At 44.6% G+C, this 19560-nt stretch overlaps 1 protein-coding gene across 4 annotated transcripts in view; it reads left to right on the forward strand.

Annotated features, from left to right (window-relative positions):
- ATP2C1 (ATPase secretory pathway Ca2+ transporting 1) overlaps nucleotides 1–19560 on the forward strand; it is a 63638-nt gene that overhangs the window by 6736 nt on the left and 37342 nt on the right. The window contains exons 1-2 of one of the 4 annotated variants that reach the window (XM_079947198.1): nucleotides 9981–10162; nucleotides 11332–11513. The exons of 1 other annotated variant lie outside the window; for it this stretch is intronic. In XM_079947198.1, coding sequence (XP_079803324.1) covers nucleotides 11508–11513 — 6 coding nt within the window. In that variant the 5' untranslated portion in view covers nucleotides 9981–10162; nucleotides 11332–11507. Of the gene's footprint in view, nucleotides 1–4300; nucleotides 4323–9980; nucleotides 10163–11331; nucleotides 11514–19560 lie in introns of those variants that run through there. 2 more of the 4 variants (XM_079947200.1, XM_079947199.1) reach the window with 2 other exon arrangements.

Below are 19560 nucleotides of genomic sequence, written 5' to 3' on the forward strand. Positions count from 1 at the left end.
AGCCTTTTTAGTTCTGCTGCTGAACCACACTGTTGACTCATGTTAAGCTTGTGATTTACTAAGACCCCTAGGTCCTTTTTACGTCTACTACTTGGCAGCTCATTTTCTGTCTGCTTCAAATCTGCTGTGAATCAGCTGGAGAGTACAGCAGCTTCTGGGCCTCCTGCCCTGGTGCTCTACCAAATCCTCCACCCTCCTTCATCCCAGACCTGTGTACTTACTGTCTAGTAAAGTCCATGGAGCCTTTCAAGCTACAGTGGTACCTCGGGTTACATACGCTTCAGGTTACATACGCTTCAGGTTACAGACTCCACTAACCCAGAAATAGTACCTCGGGTTAAGAACTTTGCTTCAGGATGAGAACAGAAATCGTGCTCCAGCGGCCCGGTGGCAGCGGGAGGCCCCATTAGCTAAAGTGGTCTTCAGGTTAGGAACAGTTTCAGGTTAAGAACAGACCTCCAGAACGAATTAAGTACTTAACCCGAGGTACCACTGTACTCAGAATCAAGTACTACAGCTTTGAAGCAATACCAGTGTTCAGATCACTATACTGTAGTGTGCGTTTTGAGAACAAGTGAGGATTATAACATATAGCTACGATTCCCCTACAAATGTCCATCAACTCTGGGGGGGGGAGGGCTGGCCCCCTCAAATATTTTAGGGGGGCAAGGCCCCTCATCCCCTAGGACTTGGCCCCTATGATTCTAGGCAGGCTGATCAAGGGAGAGGCTCCCCTTTAGGGATTTGGGTCTCAAGCTGCAGAATTGGGTTTATCAGCTTGCTATATATTTAGTGTTTGAGAGCACCTAGAGCTCTGGCTTATGTTAAGTTGCGCATTTCATTCACTTCAGGCTCTTTATCTTTGCCTGAACCTTAGTTCAGCAGGTTTCTCCCTCGCACTTGTATATGTAATTATGAATTCCGCTTGGCTTATTAGCTATCTAGCATTTCCACATATCCCATTGTGGCAACTAGCAACTCTGCATAATAATGAAGTAATTTCTTTGGCCCAGATCCACATAACCTAATTCTCCGGCAGAATAAAGTGTGCGTTCAACTTTTTGCTGGGTCAAACAGGCCCAAACGCCAGTGGCATCATGGATGGTTCAGGTTCAGCTGTCCAAAGGGTGCTAAGAGCAGAAGAATGTCTGCAAAAGTAACAAGTTTGTATAGAGAGATTGGGTTGCCTGATCACGCAGACAGGGAAATGACTTGGCACCTTTTAGAACTGCTTCTGGAATTGCTCCCAGTACACACTGCTGTTATAAAATTTATTCTAATATTGGGCATTTATTGTCATTCCTGTGCTTGAGCATTTGCCTTCCTGTGTATGACAGTTTGCTGCAGATTTCTAGAAGGTGAAAGGAAAAAGAAAGAGTCACATGTACACGTCAGATTCTTGGCCTGGGTGTGTCACTTTAATGCCGTACTTCTATTAGTGAGAACTGGTTTAGCTCCTTTAAAAAACCACTGTCCTGTGGATTTTGCATTGCTACGTTGAATAAATCTTATCAAGCATCCATTTCATATAACCGGGGACCTTTGAGTAGTGGCTGTCATGCATGGCAAATGGTAAATCTTAATTCATAATTAAACCTGGTGTGTTCAGTGACATGTAGAGATGGTGGCATGCGAATGTAAGTATTTCCTATAAAAAAGTCCTATTTTAAGTCTTCTGAGGGCTGTTAAATTTTCCTTTTTGGTGGGAAATAGACAACTATTCTCTTTGGTCAGACACCCTGAATGCAGTGGCGTAGCGTTGGGGGTGCAGGGGGGACCGGCCGCACCGGGCGCAACATCTGGGGGTTAGGGTTAGGGGGCGCAAATCCACGGGTTAGGGGGCGCAAATTACTTGCCTTGCCCCGGGTGCTGACAACCCACGCTACGCCACTGCCTGAATGCTCGTAATATTGCACAATGCAATATTAATTGCATAATTATAATTGTCATTGTGGACAGAACAAGAGCCAGGACTACTCGGCAGTTAAACCTCTGCTGTGACTCAGCTCCCCATCCTGTTGAGTCCCACTGCGTATCTCCTAAGACCAAATTGCTCTTTGTGCTGCTTTTAGAAGTGCCTTGCAATGCATGGATAGTAGAGGCTGCTCTATTTTGAACCCTGGATAAAAGGTGCAGACTTTTGAAAAAGTCTTAGAGGAGGTGTGCTTTTAAGTAAACAGAAATTTGTTCAGAGGAATTGTGTGCATTCCCAATGATGAATTTAATAGGAATAAGCTATTCGAAATAGAAGAAAGCAATTTTTGTTTTGGATGTTCATTTAAAATGGGGTGAATGGGGAACCTGCAGCTTTCCAGAAATGACTATAGCACCCAGTAGCCATGCTGCCTCAGTCTCATAGGTTGCCTATCCCACCCCCACCCCACCTTAAAGAAATTAAATGATTTCATATGCTCTTGTGAAGAAAAGTAAGGTGATGTACTCTTGGGGATACTGCTGTGATGGGGGCAAAACCTTCCTGCCCATACTGACAGGTACAAGATTTTGTTTCAGGGATCTGGGGAAAAAAACAGCAAGTGTCCAAACACCAAGTAAAAATGGAGGGGGCATCTGTACATTTACAAGAGGGACCACCCCTCCCCTACAGAACTCATACAGAACCCAAAAGGGTGTTTTGTACTCTTATAAAAAGTTCCCTCCACACATACGACTTTTCAGGCATTTTGCTAGTGTGAAATAAAATGCATTTAAATTCTGGCATTAATTTGTCGATTAGATTTATATCCTGCCCTATCACCATAAGGGCCCTTGGGGGCAGCCCAGGAAAACATCAAAATCAATACTTAATTACAATTTAAGATGACGAACACCATAGCCTAAAAGAGCTGTATAAAAGAGTTCCAGGATTGCTCCCTAAAGACCCTTCTGAACCGTCAGCCTTCTGAGAGACTAAGGACAGCAAAGGACACTGATTTTGCTTCAAGGTTGCCCAGGCTTAATTGTAATAATAATAATAATAATAATAAGAAGAAGAAGAAGAAGAAGAAGAAGAAGAAGAAGAACCCCGCCCATCTGGCTGGGTTTCCCCAGCCACTCTGGGAGGCTTCCAACAAAGGTGAAAAATACATTAAAATTTTAGAAATAATTTTAGAAATAATGGCTGTCATTTAAATAGAAATGCAAACCATCTCATCATTGTGGGGAAGAAGACTATGGCCAGGTGTTGTTCAGGTGCTCACTGCTGATGGCCAATATCAAATGCCCTCTTGCTTTCCTTTCTTATGGTACTTTAAAGCAGACTCGGCCTGCGCAGCCCTACAATAGAGGACTCATTCAAGTGGAGGGACTGTCCTGTAAGATAGGACAGATTGTCACCCTGATGATGTGAGGTGGCATGGGGAAAGATTTCTACAGCACCAAGCTACACTTATTTTTGTAGTTAAGGTAAAGGTAAAGGGACCCCTGACCATTAGGTCCAGTCGTAGCCGACTCTGGGATTGCGGCGCTCATCTCGCTTTATTGGCCGAGGGAGCCGGCGTACAGCTTCCGGGTCATGTGGCCAGCATGACTAAGCCGCTTCTGGCAAACCAGAGCAGCACACGGAAACACCGTTTACCTTCCTGCCAGAGCGGTACCTATTTATCTACTTGTACTTTGACGTGCTTTTGAACTGCTAGGTTGGCAGGAGCAGGGACCGAGCAACGGGAGCTCACCCCGTCACGGGGATTCGAACCGCCGACCTTCTGATCGGCAAGTCCTAGGCTCTGTGGTTTAACCCACAGCGCCACACGCGTCCCTTATTTTTGTAGTTACTCAGAGCTAATATTCAATACCTGACAATCTGCCCTAGGGAGGAAGTTCTACAGCAGTAATCTACATTTGTGGTTACTTAGAATTGATATCTAGTAACTGCTGCTTAGCAACTGAGTTTTAGAGGAACCAGCCTAACTGCACAAGCAACCCAAGCAGTCTTTCAAAACACTTGGCCTAACAGTGGGTGTGGAAGGGAGCATAATGCTTGGATCATGCCATGCAGCCAAGGTTAAAAGAGGGTGAGCTACAACAGACCTGCTATTGTTGTGGCAGCTCTAATATCTCACCACCAACCTCTTCCTGTCAGGTGATGATCAACATTGAGGAGGGAGTCCGTGGTGGTAAAGGGTTTCATGCAAATCTGGAAGCCGCACACTTTAAGAAGGAGGAGGACCTTGTTAGTGGCTCCTCCTTGACTTTTTGGAACTCCTTCCCTAGGGAAGCTAGAGACTGGCACCCTCCTTGTTGTCCTTCCACCTGCAGGTGAAGAACTTTTTGTTCCAACAGGCTTTTGGGGACTGACTGCTTTTAATGAGGGGGCTGGTGTTGCAGTGAGTTTATTGTGGTTGCATGCTTTTAATAGATATTTTATATCTAAAGTTCTAATTCTATTAATGTTTAATTGTTTTTTAATTAACACCCCCCCCCCTAGTTCTTAGTTTATCGGTATGTCACCTTGAGCCCCGTCAGGGGAAAAGGCAGGGTATATATAATATATAATACAGTGGTACCCCTGTTTACGAACTTAATCTGTTCTGGAAGTCCGTTCTTAAACCAAAACCATTCTTAAACCGAGGCGCGCTTTCCCTAATGAGGCCTCCCGCCGCCAGTGCCCTTCTACCGTTCGGCTTCCGTTCTTAGACCGAGGTAAATTTGCAAACACTAAGAGGACAATTTCCAGCAGAAAATCTGTGTGAGGTGTATGTGTGTTGCTATGCCACTAAGGAACTGGGCTCCCACTAAGCAGGCAGGACAAAAAGGTACTCTGGTATACTAACACATTGACAGACAGACAATAGAATAGCAGGGCCATAGTTTTTAAAAATATAACTGGAGGTGTTATTTAAACATGCATAATCCCCACCCCAGTCCTCAAAAAATTCTACCACAAGTAGCCAATACCAGGATTAGTGATGCTGATTTAAGATCTCTGCTAGATGGGATAAAATGCTGCTATAAATAAGCAAACCTGCATTTTTTTCTATTATTGCCAAATATAATTAATTACTTCCCGTTTCATCCTAATGGTAGGGATGGGGAGCCTGTGGCCTTCTGGATGTTATTGGACTACAATTCCCACCAACCCCAGCCAGCATGGTCAAGGATAATAGCAATTGTAGCCCAGGGGTCACAGATTCTCCATCCTTAACTTAAAGTCTATATAAGCCTTTGAATTCTTCATGTAAATTTGACCCATCCAATAGGCAGCTATGTAAAGAAGGCTAGAACAATCTGGAGGGAGGGAAATAAACATACTGATGGGTAGGAACTTTAATTTATCAAAAAAAATTGCTGCTGAAGAAATGTATTTTTTTAAAAAAAAATAATGGTTTTTCTCAATCTGCAGGTCAGGGTTGTTTTTGGGGGGCAGGGGAGAGGTCTTTGACTTATACATGATTTAGTACCTGAAAGTACTGTGAAGTGGTTTGAACTAGTCAATGCCACCATTAGCAGTCTGGTAAGTAAGCATTTCAATTTCTGAAACCCAACAGGAATAAACAGACATCTCTTTATTCCTTTCTGTAAAACGCTGTTCCCTTTCAGAAAATTGCATAAAAGGCATGTACAAATATCACAGCTGTACATTCTGTTTCCTATTTTGTGGAAACCAGTGATTGCATAAATAACAGTCTGCATATTTGTCTGTTCATGCTGCATTTCTAACCTTCAAGGCCATTTATAATATACTGTGTGAAGTGCCTTGGTGACATTTAGCTTCAGATGGTGTGAAAGTGTAGCTGTTCACCGCCACTTTGGGAGTGCATTCCATTCATCCTCCAGGTCTGTACTGACTTCTGAACAAAATTATTAGTGCTGTGTTTTAAAGCAAGGAATCAATGAAGCCATTAATGTATTAAGACCAAGAAAGCTATTTTATTTAGGCTGCAGTTATGCACCCACTTCCCTGGAAATAGTCCCCATTGAACTCAATGGAACTTCTGAGTAGGCATGCATAGAATTGCAGTAATAAAGAGACCCACCACATGTTCAAAGTAAACATGGAAAATTTAGTATTGTTCTAAGTGAGGACATCTCTAGAGATTGGGGTTTCTTTGCATTCCTTTTTGGGGCTGGTTCAAGCAACGCACCTTTTCTGACATCCTGGTTAGAGGGTCATGTGGAGGAAATTTAGCCATACCTACAAGCGAGGTTAGACCCATGTATGTTTCTGCCTTTAGTAGAAAAGCAAACAGAAGAGAAAAAAGGAGTATTAATTCATAATGGCTCTCAAAACTTTGTATAAAAAGGTAAAGGGACCCCTGACCATTAGGTCCAGTCATGGCTGACTCTGGGGTTGCAGCGCTCATCTCGCTTTATTGGCTGAGAGAGCCAGCATACAGCTTCCTGGTCATGTGGCCAGCATGACTAAGCTGCTTCTGGTGAACCAAAGCAGCACACAGAAGCGCCGTTTACCTTCCCGCCAGAGCAGTACCTATTTATCTACTTGCACTTTGACGTGCTTTCGAACTGCTAGGTTGGCAGAAGCTGGGACTGAGCAACGGGAGCTCACCCTGTCACGGGGATTCGAACCGCCAACCTTCTGACTGGCAAGTCCTAAGCTCTGTGGTTTAACCCACAGCGTCACCCGTGTCCCTTGCAGATGCAAACCTCCATTTTCCTGATTTAATTACATTCTTTTCGCTAAAATAGTTGCAATCAAATTGAAGGCTCAGCTCAAAATTTCTTCAGGCTCTGCTGACATACATGTACAAATACTGCAGATGTTTTGGGTTAGGATTTTCTTTTCTTTTTTGGGGGGTAAATGTTAACTACCTTTCTTTCTTATTAAAAGAATTCTTAAATTCCCACTGGTGTTTGCACAACCCTTGCAGATCTTCTTTGAAACTAGCAGCTACAAAGAGGCTTAAAGTTTTACTGTTGGCTCTTTCATATGCCAATTAGAACTTCATCACCTCACTTCTTATTTTAATTATTCTTTTGGAAGAAAAAGAATGGAAAGTAAAGTAAAGCACTTCAAAAATATTTTAAACTTGTAATATAGTTAACATAAGATTAAAGGGAGGCTGCTGTGAAGTCTTTTTAACACCTGCGAAACACAAGTGCCAATGTAACCTGAAAGGTATATGTAACTTTTCTCAATAACTAAGTGTCGAGATTTCTCTAGACCAATCCTTACAACTTTTTTAGCATGGTGAAATGTTGGGTGACTCAATTCAATTGGGTGCTCATCCCATGGTGAAGTGTGGGGTCCAGATTAGAGTGTAGCATTCAATGCACCCATTCCATCACTGCAAGGACTTTTGGCTGACCAACAGACTTTCCTCTCCCTGTACCTGCCTCAAATGCCCCCTAAATCTGTTCTGGATCCCCACGCCATCTCCTCGGAACCCTCCAGAGCAGATTTGGGAAGGCTGCACAGAGAGGAGGGGGGAGGTTCTGTTGGTCAAATGGAAATCCTTGTGATACATCAGAACTTGAAAGTGAATACTGCATTGCATACTGCGGTCAGTGCATTAGGTGGTGTTGAGTTTCCAACTGCAAACGCAACTTGAGCAGGACGAATTTCAGACTTGTGGCCAGCATGACTAAGCCGCTTCTGGCAAACCAGAGCAGCGCACGGAAACGCCGTTTACTTTCCCGCCAGAGCGGTACCTATTTATCTACTTGCACTTTGGTGTGCTTTTGAATTGCTAGGTTGGCAGAAGCAGGGACTGAGCAATGGGAGCTCACCCCGTCGTGGGGATTCGAACCACCGACCTTCTGATCAGCAAGTCCTAGGCTCTGTGGTTTAACCCACAGCGCCACCCGTGTCCCCAAATAACTATAACACAAATGCTGAGAAGTGGATGCACAAATCCTATTTGGTTCCATGCAGCAGAACACAGGGATCTTGCATATTTGCTTCTCTTTGTGGATGTGTCAAGTTGCCCTGATTCTGCAACGACAAGAAAATAAACTTTTGTGGTACCTGAAATTAGTCGTACTTACTTTGCCATGAGTATTGTTAGGCACAGCAGTTGAGTTCATGCGCAATTACATGGATACTGTTCAATCCTAGCCTTAAGACTGCTAACCACATCAACAGTAAGTTAATTACATGTTTCACTTAGGAGTCCTGCAATAATTTCAGGCTAAACAAATGGCCACATGTACTCCGAATTACTGGTTATGGCTGTATTACAGGCATCACAGCAACACTATCTGTTGCAATCTGCCTTGTCTCTGAAGCAACTTAATTGATGGGATTTCTGCATGGCTCTAGTCAGCTACCGTGTAAAGACTTAAGCCTTTAAAAACTTATATCCAATACAAGAAGGGAAATTCGTGATTTTTCTAACTGTGACATCCCGAGTGTAATTTTGTTGTCGCTTAGTGGTGTCCGACTCTTCATGACCCCATAGACCAGAGCACGCCAGGCACTTCTGTCTTCCACTGCCTCCCGCAGTTTGGTCAAACTCATGCTGGTAGCTTCAAGAACACTGTCCAACCATCTCATCCTCTGTCGTCCCCTTCTCCTTGTGCCCTCCATCTTTCCCAACATCAGGGTCTTTTCCAGGGAGTCTTCTCTTCTCATGAGGTGGCCAAAGTATTGGAGCCTCAGCTTCAGGATCTGTCCTTCCAGTGAGCACTCAGGGCTGATCTCCTTCAGAATGGATACGTTTGATCTTCTTGCAGTCCATGGGACTCTCAAGAGTCTCCTCCAGCACCAAATTTTGCAATACAAAATTAAAATAGGCACCGTAGTCTTGCTGTGCTGCGAAGAGGTGGGTATGAAGCCATGTTACTAGGGCCTGAGGTAGTAGTGGGTGCAAATCTAGTACGGGGGGGGGGGGAGAGAACCCATAGAAGTGTGCATGGAGAATTAGAAGCCCGCTTCATTGTAAAAGTAGAGCTGCAAGGCATGCAGGGTGTCTCTGACTGGTCACTCCTGGGAGTTACTGGGCTGAAAGGACCATTTGGGTCTGATCAGCCACAGGGCAATTAATTATGTTAATGGCGGAAGGGTATACCGGGTGGCCATGCGAGGTTGAGGAACACAGCCAGGTGCACTTGCTCAGTGCACCTGCAGGTTAGACTTGCCCAATGAAGATACTTCTTCCCAAGACCGGCTGTGAAATTGTTCTTCAGGCATTCAGGAGAGTTGTGACATCTGGAAATTGTGTTATTGCCCTCCTGGAAATCACTGCGGTTAGAGCATCTGCTCTGCGCATGGAGTCAGAGCCCTGCCTTAAACCCCGGAGAGCCGCTGCCAGCCAGTGCAGACAATATTATATTTATTTATTGAATTTATATACCGCCCTGTCTCCAGAGGTCTCAGGGCGGTTCACAGAAATACTGAGCTAGAAGGGCCAATGGACGGACTGGGCATAAGCTTCCTACTTAAAAAGCTTCTTCAATAGATAATAATAAATAATAATTTATTATTTATACCCCGCCCACCTGGCTGGGTTTCCCCAGCCACTCTGGGTGGCTTCCAACCAAATATTAAAATACAGCAATACATCAAACATTAAAAGCTTCCCTAAACAGGGCTGCCTTCAGATGTCTTCTAAAAGCTTGGTAGCTGTTGTTCTCTTTGACATCTGGTGGGAGGGCGTTCCACCAGGCGGGCGCCACCACCGAGAAGGCCCTCTGCCCGGTTCCCTGTAACTTATTCTAGACAAGGATTCTTTGCAAGAAGAAGAGAGCTTTTTGCGCAAGCCACGTGCGGCGAGTGCAAGACGACCGTGGGGGTGGTGGGATGGATGGCCACCGCGGTTTTCGCAGCGTCTCTGGCGGCCCAATCCCACGCGCGCCCCCTTGTTTGGCACCGAGCGGCTGCAGCCTTTGTTGCGTTGCTGGAGAGCGGGGCCGCGCCCTGGACGCCAAACCGGGGCGGGCCTCCCTCCGCGAGTGGCGGCGGCGGGCGGAGTTCCGAAACCGAGAGTCTCCGCCGCCGCCGCCGCGGGGCTGCGCATGCGCGGTCCCTCGCGCTCTCCGGGCGGGAGGGGTGTCTCCCTCCCTCCCTCCCTCCTTCCGCTCCGTGCCCGCCGCTAGCAGCGGAAGTGAATGAGGGCGCTGAGGTGGAGCGCGCGGCGGGACGACGGAGAGAGGATGCGCCTGGGCCGCCTTGGCCGCTCCGAGGGAGTCGAGCCACGGACCGAGCGCTGCCGAGGGAGCGGGGAGGAGGCGCCCTCGAGCGGCTCGCACTGAGGGGGCTTCTCACTCGGTAAGGGGGGCGCGCCGGGCGAGGCGAGGCGAGGCACTAATCATCATAATAATAAAAAAAATAAAATATCACCTCAGCTCTGAGGCACGGTGGTAATGGGGCGCGCGAGAAATGGCCGCGGGCAGGCGAGTGTGGGGCGACCCTTGGAAGGCGGGGGGAAGGGAGCTGGGGGCATGCCGTGTTGCGCCCCCCCCCCACGGAAAGTGTGTGTGTGTGTGTACATTAGACACGTGTGTATGCGTGTATATATGTGTGTGAGAGGTGTATGTATGTGCGCGCGCGCACACACACATATGTATGCATGTGTGTATATATGTGTGTGTGTGTGTGTGGTGTATGTATGTGCGCGCGCACACACACATATGTATGCATGTGTGTGTATATATGTGTGTGTGTGTGTGTGGTGTATGTATGTGTGTGCGCGCACACGCATATGTATGCATGTGTGTATATATATGTGTGTGTGTGTGTGGTGTATGTATGTGCGCGCGCACACACACATATGTATGCATGTGTGTGTATATATGTGTGTGTGTGTGTGGTATATGTATGTATGCGCGCGCACACGCATATGTATGCATGTGTGTATATATATGTGTGTGTGTGTGTGTGTGTGGTGTATGTATGTGCGCGCGCACACACACACACACATGTATGTCTGTATATATATTGTGCCCACCCGCCTTGTCCTCGAGGGGTTCCTGTGGTGCATTGCCACCTCCTTTCCTGTTCAACTCCTCTCTCGTCTTCCTCTTCTTCCCTCTCTCTCCCCTCCCCCCCATTTATTTCTCTCCTCTCCCCCCCCCCCAGGTGTGCGTGATCCGGTGTGCTCCATAGCAACAGGCGCCCGGGACGCCGAGGAGGGGGGGGATGTTGGAGAAAAGAGCTGACAGGTGTCAAGTTGGGGGGGGGAGGGGGGCGGTGACGGTTCTCTCTTCTGGCTTTTTATTTTATTTTATTTGCAGGCAAAGATCCCCTGCCACTAGTGCCCCTTGGCCCAAATCTCGCCCTTTCCTGTTTTGTTGGGGTTGCAAATGTTTTCCCACTGGAGAGGGGGCTGCATCTGGCGGGTGGGCAGTGAGAGAAAGGGAAAGTGGTGTGGCTTTCCATCTGTTTGGTGCTGCTGTATCTTCTATTTCTTTCTCTTTCCTTTTTTCCCCCCTCGCTAGTGCTACATCATTTCCTCTCTTCATCGATGTTGCTGGCAGGGGAAACAAAGCAGCTGCCTGGAATATAGGGATCTCTCTCCGCCCTTTACCTCTCAGTCCTCTAACCCCAGGGTTGCTGCTGTTGCTGCCACTAAGGTCTTTGTAACCATCAACCCAAGAGCGGTTTCGATGGAAACATGAAGGTAAATATATTGACAAAGTAACAATTGTGTTTCCGGCTTGTGTGGGAGATCGCAACTGTTTCTTGTTTCCTGGTTTGTTTGTTTGTTTGTTTGTTTGTTTGCATTTTATTGATTAGCTGACAAGGGTGACTCTTGAGGTGTAGGTTTGTTTCAGAGGTTCTCTGCAAGGTGCTGGATGAACTTGTTTCAGACTATGGGACCTTGGTTGTGCAGCAGTTTCACCGTAAAACATTTTCGTAAATTGTTGTGCTTTGCCTAAACCCAAATGTTGCAGCTCTAACGGCACTGTTTTATATACCCCAGTAAATGATAAACTCTTGTGTACAATCCCAGAGCAGTCCAGTTTACTGTTATGTGGTATTGCTTGCTTCTCCTAGTAATGAAGAGATTAAAGTTCATTTTTTTCTTTTCCAAGCAGATACTGAACACTTGAGGGCATATTGATTAAGATCAGGCTGTGATTGAACTTGTTGAAAAAATGCTCAGAGGAATTTTTAAAATATAGAAGTCTTGTTGATGCTTTTTAAACAACACTGATACAATAGTAATTGTGAGCTCTTAGCTCAAGCCCTTGAATTCTATTATCTCAAACCACTTTGGAATGGTTAAAAAAAATAAAGCAAGCAATATATATATATATTCATGTTATGAAATCAAATATCTGAATTATACTCTAAATTGGCAAGTGCTTTCTTCACACTGATCTTCTAGCGGATTTTGTGTTAATTGGTTCTATTATCACTAGGGCTTCAGAAATGCTAAGTGGGCTGCATGGATCAGTTTTCACCCTTCTAAGGATTCCAGAAAACACCGGAATGCTTCATTGTTCCTTTTTAAAATTCTAATAGGTATCTGTATTTTACTCCTTACAAAAAGCCAAATTGCAACTGGGGAAGGGGTGAATTTGGGTTGTGAAAGTGGTTTGAGAATAAGGGTCAAACTCCTCTTCCCCAGGCACCATTGCTCCAAACAAATTGACAGTCTCTGCAGCAGCATTTCATTTAAAAATAGCATTTGGAGACCTAATAATTGATGCCATGTAGTTTGCTCCCAAGTCTGCAATCCTGTACTGTACACACTTTTTAGCAGTAAGCCTCACTGAATCCAGTAGGATTTTTTTACTATGCAAGCATATGATTGTACTGCACTACTCCAGAAATACTTTGCTTCTACCCTTGTCATATCCATTTGATTTAAAATTACTTGGGTGATGTTAAATTATGCTGATAAGCATGGCTATTTACTCATCTTCCATTCAGCATACTGATGCTATTGTTTCCTGCCAAGCTCATTTGTGTGAACAGAACTTGAAGTTCTGTAGCACTGATTTGGGTTGATTGTTGTTCCTGAAATAATTTTGGTATAAAACTGTTTCACAACAAATGCCATTTTGAGATTAAATCAAGGGCCCTTTTCACTCCATATTTGAAATGGGCTTCTAGATAACATGGAAAGCTGTTGTAACTGCAGAAGTCAGCACACAGTAAGTGTTTTGTCCAAATACTATGGAGTTGTGCCGTGTGTTTGAAGAGCCACATAATACATCTTCACATTAGTTAACAGAGTCCAAGGCTGCTATTGATCGGTTGGCAACCATTTGTCTATTGGGCATGTTCTTACATAACTGCTGCACTGAAGATAATCAGCGAAAGATACTAGGTGCAAAATACTTGTAGGCCTGTAGCTGGTACTTCTTACTAGAAGTTTAAACTTCACACAGGTGTACTTGGACAGGTGTACTTGGTTGGGTTTCTTTTTTTTCCTCCATTGAGAAACATGTCACTGAATATGAAGCTTTGCAATTAAACCTCCAGCTTGTCACTAGCCTACAAATATTTTTTTGCAGCCTTCCTGCATATCCTCACACCAATCTCTTGCAAGAAAAGAACCAATAGATGTAAAGGGAATGCTTTTTCTCAGTCATGAACAGAAAGGGTAGCGCAAACCAGTAACTTAGAATCATAGTATCATAGAATTGTAGAATTGAAAGGGTCATCTAGTCCAGTGTTTCCCAGCCTTGGGCCTCCAGCTGTTTTTGGACTACAACTCCCATCATCCCTAGCTAGCAAGACCAGTAGTCCAACCCCTTGCAATGCAGTAATCTCAACTGAAGCAGTCATGACAGATAGATGGCCATCCAACTTTTGCTTAAAAACATCCAGTGAAGGAGAGTCCCTAGCGCTATCAAAAATGTAGATCTATTTTTTCCAGGTTCTTAATATCATTTAAATTTTAATATAGTTTTGTAGGAAGGAACAGTAGGTGAGAACAGAATAGTGCACGTGTGATAATATTTTATAAGTGCTAAAGTCCTTAAAAAGAGCAGTGGCAACTGTAGCTTTCTTGCTTTAAACTGACAAATTAAACTGCCCTGCACATAATCCTAACCATATCTACTTGGAAGTAAACTCTTCTGAATTCAACAGGACTTACTCCTAGGTAAATGGGATAAGGATTGCTTACCCAGTTATCAAGTGTTGCAGGCTGCTTCAAATTCATAACTTACAATATAAAGCTATATGGCATTACTTCATAATAGAGGAAATGTTACTGAAAGACTGGGTCAAACTGAGCCAGATGTCATGCATACTCTCTGTATTAAAAACAACAGCTCGTTTTTGAATACTGTACAGCTGTCTTAGGTTAGAAAAACAAATTAAATATTTTTGGTCAATATAAATTTGTTTACAGATATTCAGTACCTTCAGTAGTAGAGCCTGTGAGATTACCGACTGATGTATTATATGCAGTTCAGTTTCTTAGTATGATTTTGCTTTGAAGTTTCTATCTCGATAAAATATAAATGGTTCAGAATGGGGCTGTTTCAACCCACCAGTGCAGCTCCATATATGGACTTTGACTTAAGCTTGTGTAGCTAATGCAAATGAGCCATGCATATCGCAATATTGATTTGGGCTCAGCTAAAATAGCTGTGTGTATCTCTTGTTATGGATGGAAATGTTCATCCCATCCAGAGCCATTTCATAGACATAATTGGAAAATTATAGCTGAGTTGAACCAATGATTTCTTACATAAAATAGCAGTTCAGTTTTATACATGGTATTGTGATTTCTCAGATAACTAATATTATTAGATTCATTTGAAGTCGTCCTTGACTTCAAATGACTTGCAAAAAAAACCAGCTTCACAAGGAAGAAGTAACTCAAGAAGACAATATATTGAACCAGAAGTGGATTATTTTCAAGGTGATTCAGATTATCAATTCAGAGTGGATCTGCAACTGTTGTACTTGTGTGAAATGGACTATGACAGATTAGTACAGGCTGACCTTCTCTATCCTGTGAATGTAGTAATTTCAGTTGTAGACAAATCAGTCATCTTTTAAACTTACCTGTTGATTGCAGAAACTTTTGAATTTTTGCCACTGATACTGAATTTGTTCTGCTGATCCACTTTTAATCAGATATTTATTATTATTCTTTTAAAAAATGTTTGGATCTGACAGTTCTGTAAGCTAAATAACATTGAAAAATAGGGCCTTACCCAGGGCTACCTAAAGAGCTTTTATTTGTTAAAGGTTGGATGACTATGAATTGAGGTTTTAAAAAAATCATTTTAAAAAGTATTTGTTTGTTTGTTTTGTGTACAGCCCTATACCCACAGGTCTCGGGGCAGTCCACAAGATAAAATCACAATATAAAAACAAAAAATACATAATAAAAACAAAAAAAAACCCAATAATCTCCCTCTTCCCAAATGACGGATGCATACATTGTTTACCATTGACCCACTATTTGGAAGGATACATAATTATTCTTGCAAACATTTACGGCCACTACTTTTCAGCATGCAGTAATCCCTCATTTTATTAGGGGGTTTGGTTACAAGGGTTCCGTATATACATGAAGATTGTATATAGTCAAACCTTTGGAGCTGCCTGCGGCTAGCAGGTTTGGTGGGGGGAGAGCATTCACAGCACATCCAGACCAGGCGGACCAAGTGAGCCTTGCCCTCTCCTTGAATGCTTTTGACTGGCTGGAATCTGTTCTTGAACTGTGATGTCTCTCGCTTGTTTTGATGGCGAGAGGCATTGTTTAGAAACTTCAGGTTTCTGCATGGCTTGAATGTGGCCTACTCTTGAAAGGCAAGAGTCCACTTTTGCCTCTGACCCCCCACCCCCACTGATACGTGGCCCTAGAAGATACACCTTCCTTGCCTTACACCATTGCAGCACTGAGGGATGAATCTGACTGTTTTCTTCCTTGAATGTGACATGGGAAATGTGGGAAATGCTCAGTAGATACCGTGCTTAGAGAAGCAAATATAGGACCCAAACTAGGGCCGGTGTGTAACAAATATATTTGCAAGAAGGATGTTCTGAAATAGGTGCAAAAATTCTGCAAGCTAAAAGTCTTAAGAGTGCCGTGGGCAATAGCCTTCATGGAGGTGAGGCCTTTACTAAGTTGGGTTAGCTCCTTGTCTTACCCTAATTCCTCCAGGAGTACAGTGGTGCCTCGCAAGACGAAATTAATCCGTTCCGTGAGGCTCTCGTATAGCGGTTTTTTTCGTCTTGCGAAGCAAGCCCATTGACAGCTTAGCGGATTAGCGCTATTAGCGGTTTAGCGGCTTTTAGCGATCAGCTGTTAAGCGGCTTATCAGCGGATAAGCTGATAAGCGGCTTATCGGCTTAGGAAAAGGGGGGGAAGGGGGAAAAACCCGCAGGAACTCGCAAGACATTTTCGTCTTGCGAAGCAAGCCCATAGGGAAATTCGTTTTGCAAAGCGCCTCCAAAACAGAAAACCCTTTCGTCTAGCGGGTTTTCCGTCTTGCAAGGCGTTCGTCTTGCGGGGCACCACTGTACAGAATGGCAGTGCTGCCACAACTAGGTAAAAATTATGTTACCTGCCATGCTGGCCTCTCTCACTCTGCCTCTGGGTGTTGCTGCCCTTCATATTGTCATCAGGTCCAGCCCTAGAGTGAAACTAAGATGACTGGATGGTGTGGGTGGAAGGGACATGACTAAAGCTTTCTGCAGTTAGGCAAGGTGTGAAGAAAATGGATAGATATGTTTTTCTACCTTTTCCGTGATGCTAGAAAGCTTCACTCGTTGAGATTTGGCAGTAGATTCCAGGAAGTTAAAATAAAGTGCTTCTTCACACAACTCGTAATTAATTTACAGAAACCACTACATACCACAAAATGCTGCAATGACAGACACTGACTAGGATGGCTTGCTTATTTGTTTATTATCAGTATTTATATGCTGCAAATAGCAAGGTGCTTTGAGCAACTTAGATTAAAAATAAGCATATATATAGAACTATAAACCAAGGTTGTATCCAAGTCCACAGCTGGACTTCACTTGTTTCTGCTCCTACCTGCAGCCCTTCTCCCGTACACTCTCAGAATCTAATCTGGAGCAGATTTTTTAGAGGTTGATGGGATGGGATGGGATGGGGTGGAGGTGCTGATAGCGGGAAGGAAGGAAGGAAGGAAGGAGAGTTTTCATTGCATGAGGTACAGTGTTGCATTCTGCCTCATGAAAAAACAAGAAATAAAATATATTATAAGCCTGAGCAGCAGAGAAAAAAAATCAATACAGCAATTTCCATAGCAGTAGCAATGTCAGCTTCTTGCAGCAAAAACACTTTTGTGGCCTGTGAAGACTGACAAATTAGTTATGTGTGTTTGTTGGCCACAGTTTCCGTCAACAAATGCATGAAATGTTGTAGGTACATATATGTACGTGGTGGCAGAGTGCAGGGGGTGGGAAGACTGCAGACATTGAAGTCAGGAAGAAATGAAATTCAGAAAAAGTTAAGAGGGTGATAACTATTCACAAACCACGTTGTGTTGCTGTCACAGACATCCTGACGTTGATAAAGCCGATTATACACAAGTGATAGCACTGAATCTCTTGGTGAATTCTAATTCAGCGGTTTCACATTGTGGTTCCTCTTTCAAGTTCCTCTGTTCCATTATGGCCATGTTAAGGTCAGTTACATGGTGCCCTGTGAGGTTGACATGTTCCCTGGCTGCTGTTTTCAATTTAGAAAGGCTCTTAAACACTATTTTTAAAAACCCCAAACAGATATTAAATTCAGAAATCCCCCCTAAACACTCATAATTTTTAAAAAGAAAGGTTTAAAATGGGATCAAATAAGACTGAATCATACTGAATTATCCAGGCTGAGAGCTGCAGGGTGTTTCTGATTATCATTTGCTAGAAGGCAATCACAGGGAAGGGCTCTTAACTTCATGTCTTCCTCGTGAGCTTCTAGGAAACATCTGGCTGGCGTCCCTTGATTCTGGTATAGATGGACATTTGGATTAATCCAGCAGGGCTCTCACATTCTTAACAAATCATGTATTTTAAAGAAGTGCATAAAAAGGAGATTTCACTGGTACTAAATCCCTATCACAAACCTGAAGTAATGGAAATGGCCTCTGTAAAACAGATACAGTAGCCTTCACAATAGGTGAAATGTGGGAAGTGAAATGAAGTGTAATGAGAGCTGTTAGACCGCAGGGATAGGGAGACTGAGGAATGTATTGGGAAGCGTCCCTGGTTTGAATCTAGCTTCCCCCACGAACTCACAAGATGGCCTTTGACTAACGGCTGTCTTTCCAGCTCACTGCTGTCTGCAAAATACTGACCTATGTCATAGGCAGTTCTGCAATAAGATGATGGATGTTAAACACTTTGAATATTCGAAAGTGCTATATACCGTATTTTTTGCCCTATAGGACGCACTTTTTCCCCTCCAAAAATGAAGGGGAAATGTGTGTGCATCCTATGGGGCGAATGCAGGCTTTCGCTGAAGCCTGGAGAGCGAGAGGGGTCAGTGTGCACCGACCCCTCTTGCTCTCCAGGCTTCAGGAAGCTCTGCGCAGCCCTCGGGAGCTTCCGATGGCTGTGCGGAGGTGCCTGTGCGCCGGGCTCCCGATGGCTGTGCGGAGGTGCCTGCAGCCCCGGGCTCTGCCCAGCTCTGCGCAGCCCTCCAGAGCCCGGCGCGAAGTCGCGCCGGGCTCCCGATGGCTGCGTGGAGCTGCCTGCAGCCCCGGGCTTCGCCCAGCTCTGCGCAGCCATCCGGAGCCCGGCGCGAAGTCGTGCCGGGCTCCTGACGGCTGCGCGGAGCTGCCTGCATTCCGAAGCCTGGGACGCGCTGAAGAGCGTGCCCGGGCTTCGCGCACCTCTCCGCAAGCCTGGGGAGACCGGTGCGACTTCGCGCTGGGCTCCCTAGGCTTGCGGATAGCAGGCTGTTCTGGGGGCTGGGGTCGGGGGAAGCTCGGGCTTCCTCCACGCCAGCCCCGCGCCTGGGGGGGAAATAAATTTTTTTTCTTTATTTCCCCCCCCCCAAAATCCTAGGTGCGCCCTGTGGGCCGGTGCGCCCTATGGGGCGAAAAATACGGTACATGCTTATTAGTACTAGCAGAAATTTGGGCACATCTTTAAATATACTTAAGTTGCGTATTACACATTGGACCTGGGAGAACCTTGCATATCTGAGATCTGTAACTCACCCAATAGTCTTTCATTTTTCAGCGACACACTTGCACGTAACTGTCAAACTTGTTTTTTAAGCCTGGGGGGCATTTAAAGAGCTTTATAGTTTGTATGTAGATGGGTTAGAAAGCATTCCTCGCCCCTGATGTGTATGTGCAGTTTCCTGCACAGAGTTTGTGTCATCAGTCAGCGGATCTGAAGAGTGATTCCTCAGTAGGGAATTCTGTTACAAGAGGGATTAGTGTTCCAATTCTACAACTGCTGGCACCAGCCACAGCCTAGACAACCTATTATGTGGCATCAGGAGCAGGTGGTGAAAGTAATGTGCCCTCTGAGCTCACCTTAATGCACTTCTAGGGTTGTGGTCACTATACCTTTTGTTCATACTTATTTTATGGTTCATCTTTTGGTCAGTGTATTCATGGATCTCTTTGGGGAAATGTCGGTGCTGCGTAGCAAAAGCATCGCTATGGTATAGTTCTTCATAGGAATGGGAAATTGGTTAACGTCCTAATGAGGCAGTTGATCCAGAAAGTGAAAAACCTCATTTCCTCCAGTTACTGTAGACCTGACTATAG

This window comes from Podarcis cretensis (genome assembly GCF_951804945.1).
Source record: "Podarcis cretensis genome assembly, chromosome: 12".
NCBI lineage: Eukaryota > Metazoa > Chordata > Lepidosauria > Squamata > Lacertidae > Podarcis > Podarcis cretensis.